The 15,751-nt window shown below is 44.8% G+C and overlaps 1 protein-coding gene across 1 annotated transcript in view; it reads right to left on the reverse strand.

Moving 5' to 3' along the window:
* Positions 1-1,612: 1,612 nt before the first annotated feature.
* GLT1D1 (glycosyltransferase 1 domain containing 1) overlaps positions 1,613-15,751 on the reverse strand; it is an 87,984-nt gene continuing 73,845 nt past the window's right edge. Inside the window, exon 12 of the mRNA XM_029058200.2 lies at positions 1,613-3,924. Within this exon, the coding sequence (XP_028914033.1) occupies positions 3,778-3,924 (147 nt within the window). The 3' untranslated portion in view covers positions 1,613-3,777. The remainder of the gene's footprint in view (positions 3,925-15,751) is intronic.

Raw genomic sequence — 15,751 nt, forward strand, 5'->3', positions numbered from 1 at the left:
CACAGCTAAGTGGGGGAGCTGGGAGTAGAACCCATGACCTCTGACTCCCAAGCCCGGGCTCTTTCCACTAAGCCACGCTGCTTCTCTTACAACCCATTTGAGTTTGGCAGAAATGGAAGGAGGGGGATTGGGGTACTAGCTGCATGGTACAGTAGGGTCAGAAGGTTTTTCTTAGGATTGGAGAGATGTGGGCATCTTTGAAGAACCATCAGGGCATGAGTAATTGAAGATGGTGGTCAGGGGAGGATGAAGAGGAGGCACGAGAGGTTTTTATAAGGCAGAATGCGTGGAGTTGGAGTCATAGGTGGAGGGGGTAGATTCTTGAAAGCAGGAGGAATATTTTCTCCTGAGAGATGGCCAGGGAGGATGGGAGAGTGGATAAATGAGTAAGAGGAATCTGGGAGGTGAGAGTGGGGATTTGAGGAGTCCATGCTTGACGGTATAAATTTTTGTGAGCAAAGTAGTTATCAAGGTCTTCAGGGATGAGAGACATGGGGTGTGGGGGCACTGGGGTTTAAAGGAGGGAGTTAAAGGTATTTCGGAAGTGTCAGTGAGGGCAATGGACAGTCAGGTTGGAAAAGAAGTAACACTTCTGAGCGGGGAAGAGGGCACGGATTTACCAGAGAGGGCAAATTTAATGGCTTAAGTAGGCCTCGTGCTTGGATCATCACCAACAACTGTTCTTATCCCGGAGACTGAGCCCTTTATGGGACACGGACAATATCCAACCTGCTTAACCTCTATCAACCCCAGATCTTAGAACTGTGCTTTGCACATAGAAAGCATTATTTAACACAATAGTAATAAAAGCATTCCACAGCATGAGTGTAGGAAGAGTACAATAAAGGTGACTCAGGTTGATGGGGAGAGATCAATAGAGAAACAGGGGACAAGGGAGTTGATTTTGAGGGAGTTGAGGGTCAGGATGTGTGCATCAAGCAGGAAGGATGGATAGGGAGTCCAGGTGGGGTAAGATGGCCTGGGATAAGTGGAGGGAGTTGAGAACAGAGGTGTCTGAGGGGAGAGGACTGTTTTGTGGGGAGGGTGTGTGTGGGAAAGAAGGCAGGTTAGGAGGTTGTCGTTCGAGGATGTGATTTCAGAGGTGGTGAGGTGAAAGAAATTTTTTTTTCCAGTTACTTGACTTACGTATCCCCGTTTAATCTGGAAATATTGCAATCAGATCAAGAGTTAAAGATCTGTTTAGCCTAGCGTGTATATTAGTCTATTGAAAGCTATAAATGGAATATTTAAACAGAAACTTCACTTAGTGAAACTATACTACATAGTTTAATGCAAGGTGAAATTCATTTTATATAGATAAATATCTACAATATATAAAATTGTATTTTGCATAATCAGTATTGGCCCAAGTATAAACTTCATAAGCAAAAATCTTTCCTAGTTTTGTGCCCAATTTATTGTTAGTTTTTTGCCGAATTTATTGCTGAATTGTACTTTCCAAACGCTTAGTACAGTGTTCTGCACACAGTAAGCACTCAATAATTACGAGCGAATGAATGAATGCTGATTTGCAGGAAATTTAACTAGGGTCAGCACCAGTGACATCAAGTCATATCACTCGGCGGGAAAAATTCACAGTGAAGAAACAAGCCTTTTTTCTGAGCAACTGATGGTGAAATTCTTTATTTTTTTTTTTAAAAGACTCCCAATTTCTCAAGAGAGTCTAAACATACACACGAATTAAATAGACATAAATTAGTGATGCGAAGGTACAATGGAGACCAGCCATCTACAGTACAATTCAGTGAGAAAAGAGAATCAACTCTCCAAACAATCAGCATTTGAAACTTAGCAGCAATGTTTGACAGTAGACTTCTTATTCTTAGATACAGTAGTCCCCTATTAAATCAGTGTCGCTAAAATCAGAATCGGATAAATTGCAGATCAATGTGACCTTGATTCTCTACATCCTTTAACGCTACCATGATTGCATGACGAGCTGGCTGGTAAGCCCCGGCGCGCAGATCACAAGGGACCACTGAAATAGCATTCCCTCGATTTCTGAAGTCAGGGCCTTCGTTAGTCCTACCTACTCTTTCATAATCACCTCTCTGGAATGTGGACGCGATAACTTATTCGATAAAAACTCCTGAGAGTCAGACGGCGGGACGCTGAACCTTTAAGAAAAATCCATGTAAACTTGTTTCTCCCTCTTCTGCAACTAAAAAGGTTGCACTGAGGTATATTTTAAGAAGAAACTAACATCCAAGAATTTTAAAAATAGAGAATGCTGGAAACCCGGAGGGTCCCAGATTTTTCTCATCTACATCTTAAAACGGCCCTGATCCTCCAGAGTGTCGGCACCCCTGGATGAGCCCATCTTGTCAAAGCGCTTCCTTAAATGTGCTTTTGGGTCGTCCATGTTACTAGATAAAAAAGCGTTTTATCTGCCCATAACAACACTGCTGCAAAGTACTTGGAAGATGACCTCACAAAATCCAAAAGTGTGACTTTCTCCCGACTCTCCGTGAGATGTTCAGTGAAACGAGCCAGTTGGACAGTCAGCTCCCAAGTACCGCCTTAGTGGAGGGCAGCGGGGAGGGGGGTCAGGGCAGTGGAGGGAGGCTACCCCAGCTTAGTGGAGTCTGATGGCTGGAGGGTGCGAGCCATGAAAATTATTGAGTAAAATCTGCGGAGTACCTAAACTTGCAAAACCGTTGAAAGCAGGACGTAGGAGGAATGGGGGTTTTCCCAAGCACGCTTGCCTCTGCTTGAAAAGTGCCTTTCTCTCTAGTTTAGCCCCCACTTGCCGGGCCATCAAACCACGGAGATTGGAAGAGGGACGGGGATGGGCAGTGGCCATCCTCTCCGCAGCTCCTCTTCCACCGGGTCTCATCCCCACAGTTTAGGCAGGTGCAGGAGACGGGGCTCATAGGGCAGCAACGAGAGCAGCATCTTAACTCTGTGCAGTGGTGGCTGAGATTTAGCTTCCGCCACTGCCCTCTTTCCCCGCTGACAGCCAGCACCTCTCCCGGACCAACGGAGCCACGGGCGTTAACGAACTATTTTAGAGCGCTACGGAGACAGGTCACAGGGAGGGCTGTGGATCTGGGGTGCAGGAGAATGGGAATTTAAGAGTTTGAGGTGGAGGACGTGAGGCTTACCCGTTAGCCGGTAGGGATTGGGGATGGGTCGCAGAAGGGGGTGCCATAATAATGTGTTTGTGAAAAAGGTTAATGCTCCAAGCTGTCATCAAACCCAATTACTTTCTATTGAAACAGGAGTCTTGAATTTTGATGCTAGGATAAAAATAGATAATGGAACATGATCTTCCTGACTAAAATACTCTGTTGGGGTAAGTTCTCTTCCCCTGGCCCTCTAATGCCACTGGGTCACTAATCAGTCAGGAGGTAAGGGGGTGATCTTTTTTACGCATTGGTAGTCGGGCTGACATCTAGCCGAGAATGTATTTTTTTTTTTTTTTACCAACACCAACAGGCATATTTTCTGTTTTCACCCTCCTAAAATTAGCCAATCCCCTTGGTTAGTTTACGGGCCGCTCTCTATATTTGCGGTGCCCAAAATCTAGGATATTCCGGGTCAGCACGATTGGATACGTGGATGAATTCATTGCCACATGGGGTTTGGATGAGCACACGACGGCTGAGCACTAGACCAAAATGAAATCTGTTTGATTTTACTGACATGGACACAACCGACTGGAACCGTGTCTTGTACCGCATCCCTCTTTTGGGTAGAGTTAATAGAAAGTGACATACGATGAAGCCCATGCACATTTTCCTTATAGTCAATGATTCACTGAAGTTTCCGCACGAGGTTCTGATAGGCCTGTCGTTCCAATTTCCACGAGTGATGTGTCCTCACGTACTCCCTTCCTTTGGCCACCATTTTTTTCTCTAATGCAGGGTCATTCACCAGCCTTTTGGCCAGCTGCACAAACCCCTAAGGAAAAGTCAGAAAGAAAAGAAGGGAAGCAATCAGAAATAACTCTAAATTCATTGCCATTTATTTTATAAATAACTATTCCTTTGCCCAAGACAGATTAGAGCCGTAAAACCGCATAATAATGATGGTATTTGAAATCCATCCTTTACCGTTGTTTATTTAAATGGTATTTGTTATTATGTGCCAAACACTGTACTAAGTACTGGGGCAGACAGAAGAGAATCAGGTTAGATCTAACTCTGTTCCACATGGGGTTCACAGTCTAAATAGGAGGGAATAGGATTTAATCTCTATTTTATAGGTGAGGTAACTGAGGCACAGAAGTTAAGTGATTCCCTAAGGACCCAAAGAAGACAAGTGGCAGAGCCGGGGTTAGAACCCAGGACCTCCGGCTCCCGGGCCCTTGTTCTTTCCACTAGGTCATGCTGGTTTAAAAAGTCTGACTGTTCTTTTATTTGTTTCTGTTTTGGCAATGAAAAGTGAAGTCAACTGTACTGTAAGCAAGTAGTTATCCTCAAAGAAGTTTGGGGCGACCTCACAGCAGCCCCGTAGGAATCAGGAAGCTTAGTTTTAGGGGGACAAAAACCAACAGCGGACGGCTGCTGCTCAGAGAAAAAGACCAGCAGGCAATCACCAATACCCTTCCCTCGGTCTTTTCAGTCGTATCCATGTGCCAAACGTCAATGGTATATGTGTGTTTACTGTGTGGAGAGCACTGTGACAGGCACTTGGGAGAGTTCTGTCCACTGGAGTTGGTGTACATGATCCCTGCCCCGAAGGAGCTTACAGTCTAGAAGAGGAGATAAGCGTTAAAATAAATAACATATAAGGGAAATGGTAGGGTAATAAGGGTGTGTGCCTGAGTTTGTGGGGCTAGGGATGGGGTGAATATCAAATGTTTAGAGTATACAGAGGCTCTTGATGTCAGTTGCAACATCCTTGAGCTCTAGATTTCCATATATATCTCATCAAAGATGCTATTAATTGGTGGATATATCCACATATATAGAGACTCAAATTTATAGATATACAGGGAGCAGCGGCGTGGTTTAGTGGCAAGAGCACGGGTTTGGGAGGCGGTGGTTGTGGGTTCTAATTCTGACTCTGCCACCTATCAGCAGTGTGACTTTGGGCAAGGAACTTCACTTCTCTGTGTCTCAGTTACCTCATCTGTAAAATGGGGATTAAGACTGTGAGCCCCCCCGTGGGACAACCTGATTACCCTATATCTACCGCAGTGCTTAGAACAGTGCGTGGCACATAGTAAGCGCTTAACAAACACTATCGTTATTATCATTATTACATATCTGCAGAGGCAGGTACTGAATTCAGTGGTAAGACTCATCAAATTGAATGATCTTTCAAGGAAAACTTAGATGTTCCCTCACTTACCCTCTCAAACTGCTAGAAAGAAATCAAATGATTAGCATACTGGCAGGAGTAATTCGGAAATGAAAAGTGAGGGTCAAAATCATCACCTCTCCTATCTCATGCATTTGAATCTGAAATGGAAACAAAACTTGAGCTAACATTGCAACTTTCAAGGTTAAAAAAACAACACAACAAACACAACAAAACTCAGGAAATCATAGCATTTTTTTTGAGAGAGTTGGAAACTTCTGTCCAGCCTCCATCAATCACATCTTAAATTTTAAAGACTGCCTCTAAAATGCTACAGTCGCTCAAAACATGGAAAACTAATTAATACTAACAGTATTTAAGCACTGAGGTAGATATAAGATAATCACGTCGGCTACAGTCTCTGTCCCACGGTCTAAGCAGGAGGGAGAACGGGGTGGCAAATCCCCATTTTACAGATGAGGCAACTGAGGCCCAGAGAAGTTAAGTGACTTGCCCAACTGGAGGAGCCAGGATTAGAACTTAGGTCCTGTGACTCCCAGGCCCATCCTCTGTCCACTAGGCCGGGCTGCTTTCGACGATGAGGATAAAAGTGATAGTCCGGCAATTTTCGGTCATTTGTGATTGTGGTTGTGATGGGTGGATCCGTGATGGCGGGGGGATTTGAAGGCTGGTACCCGACACTTTGATCCCGGTGTGCAACCGGCATATGTCACCTGGCTAATGGAGCATCTGAAGCGAATTGCTTATGTCTAACAAGGCTGATGAATGTACGTTCATGAAATAAAGGAGACATATGAGTTTGTCATCCAAGTGTGTCAGGAGCTACAGAGCAAAAAGCAGTCACGCTCCTGTGGCGGAAGTGCCCCGACCGCTCCTGCAGTTTCGGTTGGCTCGAGCAACGGGCCAACCGGTATGTTTGACCACGGGTTTAAAAAGGGCCGTTCCTAACATTTCTTGCTGCACCGACTGCCCAAAACCAGCACTCCTCCCTTGCCATTTCCGTAGGGAAATAGCTTCCACTGATGCAGTTAAGATACAAATAACTCACAGAATTGTCGTAATAGGCAGAGCCAAAGAGGTTCAAGAGGGAAATGGAGGGGTAGATGGAGGAATTGCAGCCCCTGGGAGAATTCACAAAAGAGCATTAGCCTGGGAAAGAAGTGTAACCAACCGAGTTCCTATTGAAAGAGGGATGAACCATTCTCAATCAAATAATCAATGACATTTTGGAAGAGTCGCTTCAGGCCCGAATGCTGTATGTCAGGCTGTCGGCTCCCAGTTGCCACTCATTCAGGGATATCACCTGAACTTACGCTTCCTTATACCTTTAAAGCTTCTTCCTTTCTTTTTCTTGGCAATCCTCCCCTCTGCGGTCAACCCTCAGCAGTTGACGATTCCCCCGCTTTTATAATAGTAATAATTGTTTCATTACGTGCTTAAGCACTGTTCTACTCTTCACCTGTTCTCGCAACGAAGCACTGCCGTTATGCTGGCCGACTGTTTCTAAGGACCTCGTGATCTGTGCTTCTGCCATCCGAAGTTAGGTATGGTATCGAGATGGCTGTGACCTCTGAGACAGAAGGTAGGACACTATAAATCATCTGTAGTGCCGCATCTCTTTCCGCTATACTTGGCAGTGGTGTCACCCAAAGGACGGCTATATCTCTGTCCATAATGGGGCTACATTGCTTTTCCCGGTCATAAACATATTCAGAGGCTTCATATTTTCCGGGAATGCCGCATGAGGGTTGCTCTTTATTGAGCCCTTCTGGTTGAAGTTTCATCTAAGTTTAATGCATTTAGATGGTCCTCTGTTCATCCTGAAGATGTTAAGTGTGAAACCTGGACCAAATTTGATAAAAATCAAGGCACCTCGAACAAAAGTGTATGATCTGAAGCACAGCCTCTCTCAGGCTCCTGCCATTTTCATGTCCTTGGCTCTGATTTTCGCTGCCATTTTAGGTTTTTACCATCCTTCTCCCTATCGCCTACCGCTTGAACACACTAAAGGAGTCTGTAAAAAAAAAATATATATTCTTGAAGCTGGCATGATGATACTGCCAGGTGTGAGGTGCAGGAAGTTATAGCATCTTAATTTTGGGGGAACCTCATGCTTTTTCAGCTTCCCACTTTGGGAAGAGTTAACTTATGAGCTGCTTTTAAACCCTTGCTGCTGAAGTCTGCTTTGGCAACCGAGTCTAGGCGAGGAGGCCTCAGAAGCCAGGGAGTGGGGTCATAGCCAGGGAGTGGGGTCATCCAAAAGAAAGCACCTCCCTCCAATGTCTACGTGAGCGGCCTCTGCAGAGTCATCAAGGAGATGGATAGAATGAAAACAGCACGTGCACTTTAAAAATAGGAAAGTCAATCTGCAATTTCATCACTTCAAATTTGCCTCTGGGAGTTAAAAAATAAACATGAAGCTAAATGGCAGAGTGCCACCTAAGGGAAGACAAACTCTAGTTAGACAATTAAATGAACAATTAAGGACAGCAACACCTCCCTGTCTCCGCAGAGGACGGCGGCTGCAGGCAACATACATGCATTTTTGTAGAGCACTGGGGGATGGCATTTATTTTCCTGCCATTTACACCAACCCCGCTGGCACAACTCTACCTCCTACACAGAGGCCGGTCTCACTGTACAATAAATGCAAAACGAGGGTGGGGAAAGCCAGATACGTTACAACTTCAACTGCAGCTTGCTCTTCTCTTCTGGCATTTTTTTTTTTTTTGTCTTCCCTGTTTATGGCCTGGAGCAAGACGGCTGCTACTTCACTTCTTAGCCATCCATTTTCCCTTGAGGTCACATTAACTCAGTGTCACACATTCCATAAACTTGCAAATCCAAGTAATGGCCGAAATAAAACATTACCTTTTAAACAGTAAACAACCCGGCTGCTATCAAGGTCAATGGGGATTGTTTGCTCTTCTAGATTAACAGCTGTGTCTTGCTGGGCCCATCCTTTCTTTGGACAAGTAAATGTCAAGTAACAAGTTACAAGGTCTCAGTCTGCACAGGAAATGGAAGGTGTGGGGAAAAAGGGGACCAAGAGGGTTTGGTTCCAGGTCAAAAATGAATGGTTAATTTACATCTCAGCTACTACGAATGGGATCCTAAGGGCTAGGGAGGCAATTTAGATAAATGATCGGGCAGGGAATGTCTGCTTATTTTTATAGTGTATTCTCCTAAGCTCTTAGTACAGTGTTTTGCACACTGTAAGTGCTCAAATACGATTGATCAGGGTCCAAAAGCACATGCGCATGCGTGTTTTGTCTGCCTCTCTCTCTCTCTGTTCTCCTTCCCTCACTCCTCCCTCTCATTTCATGTGGGCAAGGGCAACACATTTTCCTGAAGAAAACTCCAGTGTAGGTCCAAATCTGCCTTGGTGAACCCTCTTGCTTAGCTCAAGGGTGTTAAGCGTGCTAAAAGCAGTCCCAGTCTTATTAATAATATTTGTTATTATTATTTTGCATTTGTTAAGCACTTACTTTGTGGCAAGCACGTACTAAGCACTGGAGTAATAATAACAATAATAATAATAGTGGTATTTGTTAAGTGCTTACTATGTGCAAAGTACTGTCCTAAGCGCTGGGGGGGATACAAGGTGATCAGGTTGTCCCACGTGGGGCTCACAGTCTTAATCCCCATTTTACAGATGAGGTAGCCGAGGTCCAGAGAAGCTAAGTGACTTGCCCAAAGTCACACAGCTGACAAGCGGCGGAGCCGGGATTAGAACCCATGACCTCTGACTCCCAAGCCCGGGGCTCTTTCCACTGAGCCACGCAGCTTCTGAGTACAGACAAGATCATCAGGATTCACATGGGGCTCGCATGATAAGTAGGAGAGTGGACAGGGATTGAACCCCCATTTTACAGATGAGAAAACTGAGGCCCACAGGAGTTAAGTGACTTGCTCAAGGTCACACAGCAGACAAGGGGCAGAAGTGGGATCAGAACCTAGATCTTGACTCCCAGGCCTGTGCTCTTTCCCCTAGGCCACGGTGCCTCTCAGTCTTTTGGCGGGGCATCCCGGAGATATGCTTCTGGCTTTCCTTCTTTCCCTACGTCTGTGGTTAGCCACAGTCGGTTATACAAGAGAGCTAAGGTGCAGGGGGAGTAAGTAACAGTAAACGTTACCGTTACCTCACCAGCTCCAGCCCGTCAACCTTCCCCCTCCTCCCAGGGACACGCGGTCAAAGATACCACATCCTCGTCCCTTGCTCTGAGTTCAGAAACTCCACGTTCCCCTATCTTCTTTTTAGATTTAAATTTCACGGACCGGACATTCATGGAGCAGGCTGACTCTTGTCTAGTGACGCTGTAAGCTCCTACCCAGCAGGGATTGTATCTTTGGTATATATCGTACGACGACTAGTAGACCGAGAATCTCAAATAGCAAGTCATTCAACCGCTGCTCTCTTCTCCCGTCCATTCATTCATTCAATAGTATTTCTTGAGCGCTTACTATGTGCACAGCACTGTACTAAGCACTTGGAGTGTACAATTTGGCAACAGATAGAGACAATCCCTGCCCAATGACAGTCTAAATGGGGGAGACAGCAAAGCCAAACAGAACGAAACAAAACAAAAACAAGACAACATCATCAAGATAAATAGAATCAAGGAGATATACACCTTATTAACAAAATAAATAGGGTGATAAATAATATATACAAATGAGCACAGTGCTGAGGGGAGGGGAAGGGGGAAGAGCAGAAGGTGGGGGGGAGATGTGTCACAGGAAATGTGACACACATTCTCTGTATTGGACCAACACCACTGTACCGCTCTGAAACAAAATGGCAGCTGCGTTTTGTGTTCAAGTGTGTTATCCAGCCAAAGGAATAATGTTTCTTTACGAGTTAAACAATAATCTCTTCTAGAAAGGACCTGCTAAGTGACTGCATTCCCTCTGAGGTGGGTCCAGTCTCCGTGCCTAAGGCCAAGGGTCCCCAAACTAAAACCGGAGCCTGCATACTGTGGAATGACCTGAGCTGACCCCTAGCCAATGGTCGGATGGAGAGCCGGCATCTGGAGCGAAAATACAGACTGGGAGGCTTTAGAGACTAGTTGGCCAAGTCAAAGGAGAAAGAGGGGTTCGCTTCCCCCCCCCCCCAAATCGAAGTGGGGATTGAGTTCACTAAGGAGAGAAAATGATGACAGGAAAAGAACTTTCACCTCTTCCCCATATTTTAAGGAGACATCAGATACGGGCAGGGGAAAGAGAATTTTCATTGCTCTGCAGGGAGTGACACACACACACAAAAAAAAGAACTGCTGTTGCTGGGAACAGTGGTTGCATTATAACTCCCTAATGAAATCTTGGCAGGGACACAGAACCCAATTTGTCTCCTCCCAGGCCGTTGCTTTTTCCAAGGAGTGAGCCCCATCTTGTGGCTTCAGCCACACAACAACCCTTACCTTGAACCAGACCCCCATTCCTCCCCCACATCCCAGCACAAAGCCCGATCCCGGGTGCTGGAGGATTCAAGCTCACAACACACGCTCCGTCGGGATCCCTCCACTAGTAACTGGCTTGAATTCCTAAGCCGAAGGAATCGGGCCACTCAGACCCAGAGAGAGAAGCCGTGCGATCTCGTGGACAGGGCACCGGCCTGGGAGTTGGAAGATCCCGGGTTCTGATCCCGGCTCTGCCACTTGTCTGCTGTGTGACCTTGGGCGGATCACTTAACTTCTCTATGCTTCAGGTACCTCATCTGTAAAATGGGGATTAAGACTGGGAGCCCCGTGTGGGACAGGGGCCATGTCCAACCTGATTATCTTGCATCTACCCCAGCGCTTAGAACAGTGCTTCGCATATAGGAAGCGCTTAACAAATGTCGTCATTATTCATTCATTCATTCAATAGTATTTATTGAGCGCTTACTATGTGCAGAGCACTGTACTAGGCGCTTGGAATGTACAAGTCGGCAACAGATAGAGACAGTCCCTGCCCTTTGACGGGCGCACGGTCTAATCGGGGGAGACGGGCGGACATGAACGATGGCAATGAACAGCGTCAAGGGGAAGAACGTCTCATAAAAACAAGGGCAAATAAATAGAATCAGGGTGATGTACATCTCATTAAACAAAATAAACAAAATAAATAGGGTGATGAAGATATATACAGTTGAGCGGACGAGTACAGTGCTGAGTACGGTATTATCTACCTCACTGTTTAGTACAGTGCCTGACAGGTAGTAAGCACTTAATAGATACCATTAAAAAAATAGAGGAACGAGAGTGGCCTTGAAGAAGGATTCTCTGCCCATCATCCAGAAAATACCGTTCCACTAGAGAGCAGTGAATAAAAGGGGGAGAACAATCTCTCGATCTAATTTCTAAAGGAAATTATCTGTATGGTTTTAGACTGGGTAGAGAGATCGGAAAGAGAGTGAAAAAGATAATAGCAATAACTCTGAGTCATTCAAGCTACTAAGGCAGATAGAGTCTCTTTGAGTGCTTGTGAGATTTCCATTTGGGTTTAAAATTGAAACTTGGTGGTACTTTGAGCTCTCCTAACATTACAATTTTAACTATGCTCAAATCTGAAATAGACTACAAGAAGAAATGACTATTAATAACCAAAATTAATTGGAATCTGGAGCTGAAGAAATTCCAAATGGACAAAGTAAAGCTACTGTTGAAAAGTCTAATTTTGCCAGAGACATATTCTCTCTTTAAGGGCTGTCAAGTGAATTTTATTTTTGATATGATTAAATCTTTCTCTAAAACCCATGTATTACTGATCTAAGAGAAGGACTAGGATTGTCTCTGGTTAGGAAAAGCAGTGTGGCCTAGCGGATAGAGCATGGGCCTGGGAGTCGGAGGGAACTGGATTCTAATCCTGGCTTCGCCCTCTGTCTGCTGTGTTACTTTGGGCAAGTCACTTGACTTCTCTGTGCCTCAGTTACTTCATCTGTAAAATGGGAGATTAATACTGTAAGCCCCATGTGGGACAGGAATTGTGTCTAACCTGATTTGCTTGTGTCCACCCATCGCTTAGTACAGTGCCTGGCACACAGTAAGTGCTTAACAAATAACCCAATTATTATTATTATTATTAATACGATAAAAAAATAAAATCAGTGTTATACAGGTGAGCAAAACTCAGCTTAGTGTAAAATTTTCCACTGATGAGAGAAATGCAGCCAAGAAACTCAGGAATCAGAGAGGAAAAGCCTAATCTGTGCTTACCCAAACCCTTAATTTTTCTGAGTTTCTTTCCACTGTTATTTTAATACTCAAATGCTTATCTCTCACTTTTACAAAGGACTCCAAATTGGCTCCGGGTTGCTTTGGGGAAAGAATGTACCTCACCTCGTCCATTTAGTCCCAATCTTCTCCATAGAACAATGTCAATTCATAACTGCTTTACCTTGAACTGTTCTTGTCCTGGTCACTTCCTGATTCATATCCCCACTTTTGTGTCTCTTGAAATATGCGCTATCAAATGTCCCTCCACAGTCCTGCTAGAGGGAGCAGATCAGTGGGCCTGAGGAATGACGGAGAAGGCTCTCCCGGACTCTCCGCTACCTTTGACACTTTAGCCACTCTATCCTCCTTGAAATACCACCAGTGGTACAATCCCGGTCGTTCTCCTACCACTCTGGCCTTTTCGTTTTTTAACGGTATATGTTAAGTGCTTACTATGTGTCAAATTATATGTTCTAAGCACTGGAAGGTACAAGTTAGTTGGGTCAGACACAGTCCCTGTCCCACATGGGGATCACAGTCTAAGCAGGAGGGAGAACAGGTAACCCCATTTTACAGTTGAGGAAACTGAGGAACAGAGAAGTTAAGTGACTTACCCAAGGTCATAGAGCAAACACTTGGCAGAGTCAGGATTAGAACCTAGATCCTTCTGACTCTCAGGCCCACGGTCTCTCCACTAAGTCATGCTGCTTCATGGTATCATTCATTGGCTCCTACTCCGCCTCTCATCCCCTAAAACTCTGATCTGGGTCCTCTAATCTTCTTACTCCACCCTCAATCTCAGAGCGTTACATTTGCTCACCGGGCTTCAGCTCTTATTCATTCAATAGTATTAGTGAGCGCTTACGATGTGCAGAGCACTGTACTAAGTGCTTTGAGTGTACAATTGGGCAACAGATAGAGACACTCCCTGCCCAATAATGGGCTCACAGTCTAAACAGTCTTATCTCTATGCGCATTCCCAAATCTATCTGGCAAAAAGAATAATTCTGGTATTTACTTTGTGCTTCGGAGGCGCTAACTGGCAGGGAAGAAGACACATGACATGGAGAGTGGACACAGCTGTGGTCCCAACCCAGGATTACAGTTTAAGAGGGAGGGAGAAGAGACGTTTTAGCTCCACTTTACCGATGAGGAAAGTGAAGCCCAGTAGGTCTCTGGCAGAGCTAGGACTGGAATCTGGATAACGATAATGTTGGTATTTGTTAAGCGCTTACTATGTTAGAGCACTGTTCTAAGCGCTCTTCGGACTCCCTCTCATGCTCCCGTAACCTTTCCACCGGGCCATGCTGCTTCTCCATCCCTGATCCCTCAACCGACCCACAACCCTGCACTTCCTCCTTTCTCCAAGGCAGCCTCATGTGGAACCTCAAAGCCAGCCTATCTAAAACTGAACCACTCCTCTTTCCTCATAACTTTCAACCAATTAGGGTTATTGAGTGCTTACTGTGTGCAGAGCACTGAGCTAAGTGGGAAAGTAGAACAGAACAGAGTTGGTAGACACATTCCCTGCCCACCACAAACCTAACTTTCCCAACTCCCCTGGTAAATCCAACATCTCCCCTGTGTCAGAACCCCAGAGATTTAATATCATCTTCGACTCCTTAACGTCTTTCAGCCCTCAAAAGTAATATCCCGCTAAATACGCTGGTTCTTCCCTACCCTTTCCTCGCCAATCGAAAAACTTCGATCCCGGTCAAGTTCATGCCATATCCATTAGACTGCTGTTTCAACCCCCTCAATGGCCTCCTCACCTCTAGTTTCTCTTCTCTCAAATCTATACCATACACTGCTGCTCTGCTCATCTCTTTGAAGCATCAGTTGGTTCCTACTTTACCAGTCCTTAACAACTTCCATTGGCTTCCCATTTCCCTCCTCATGAAGCAAAAATTCCTGATCAGCTTCGTGGTTTGCCACCACTTTCTCCCATCTTACTTAATGGCCCTCTGAGTTCCTCTCTGGCTCATTCTCCTTCTCCCCAGCTAACCTTTTGACCTTCCTATCTCCTTTCCCTCCTCGCTCAAGCTGTTTCCCCAGCCTGGAACTTCCACACCTCCAAATCCTCCAGACCACATTTCTCCTCAAGTTCAAAGCCCTCCTCAATTCTCATGGAATGGACTCTCTGTCAGGAAGCTCTCTCCTGTATGTTGAGAGAAGAATTCTCTAGCAAAGGGAAAACAGCTCCAGCTGAACACACACCAAAGATTTGCCTGGATTCATCCAGCTTGGGTAAGGGAAAGTTGAAAATATCTAGTTATCAAAAAGATTTAATTATTCACCCAACACTGCCTATATTCTCCAGAGGAAGAAGTTCATTCCTTATCTGATTAAAAAGGCTCACGAACTAAAGAAGAGCACTTTCTAGCTTTCTTCTGCTCTCATCATTATACCGCAGGATGGAGATGTAAATAATACACGGGGACATGTGGCAAATCAAAAAGAACGCATTCCGTTATATAACTGATATTTAATACTTTATAAATTTGGCTTCTTGAATAAATTAGATGATAGGAGCAGAACTACCATAACTGATGGAATAACAAAATGTATCATCTGAAACAGAAAAACAGCACAGCCTAGAGCATAAGCCTGGGAGTCGGAAGGACCTGGGTTCTAATCCTGCCTCCGGCACTTGTCTGCTGTGTGACGTGCGGCAAGTCACTTCACTTCTCTGTATCTCAGAAACTACATCTGTAAAATGGGGATTAAGACTGTGAGCCCCCCGTAGGACAGGAACTGGGCCCAGTCAGATTTACCTGAATCCACCCCATTGTTTACTTCAGTGCCTGGCACACTGTAAGTACTTAAATACCATAAAAAAAATTTCAAAAAGTTTTCAATGGGAATAAAACTAATCATAAAGGTAAATCTCCCAGAATTTCCACTTCCTCACTGGTTTAAAGCAATCTAAACACATTTTGAAGGCTTGAGGAGCAAAAAGCAAGTATATTTCTTTATTCATTACCTGAGTTTCTTATTTTAGTTTTAATACATCCTTAGCCACTGACTTCATTAAAAGGCTTATTTGCTTTTAAAGTAACAGATGCGACCTTGCAAGAGACAAAGTAGATTCTTGTCTACTGCACAAAAAAGGTGTTGTTAGACACCCACCGTCTAGCACGGCCTTTTTCAAAAGTATGTTAAAAATGCAAAAAGGGCATCAGTGAGATACTCAAGTTGATGCTTGATCTGCTTTGCAAAAGTCACATTATCCTTTAGAAACCAGAATCTGCTTTGAACTCTTGACA

The sequence above is a fragment of the Ornithorhynchus anatinus genome, chromosome 2 (genome assembly GCF_004115215.2).
Source record: "Ornithorhynchus anatinus isolate Pmale09 chromosome 2, mOrnAna1.pri.v4, whole genome shotgun sequence".
NCBI classification, from domain to species: domain Eukaryota; kingdom Metazoa; phylum Chordata; class Mammalia; order Monotremata; family Ornithorhynchidae; genus Ornithorhynchus; species Ornithorhynchus anatinus.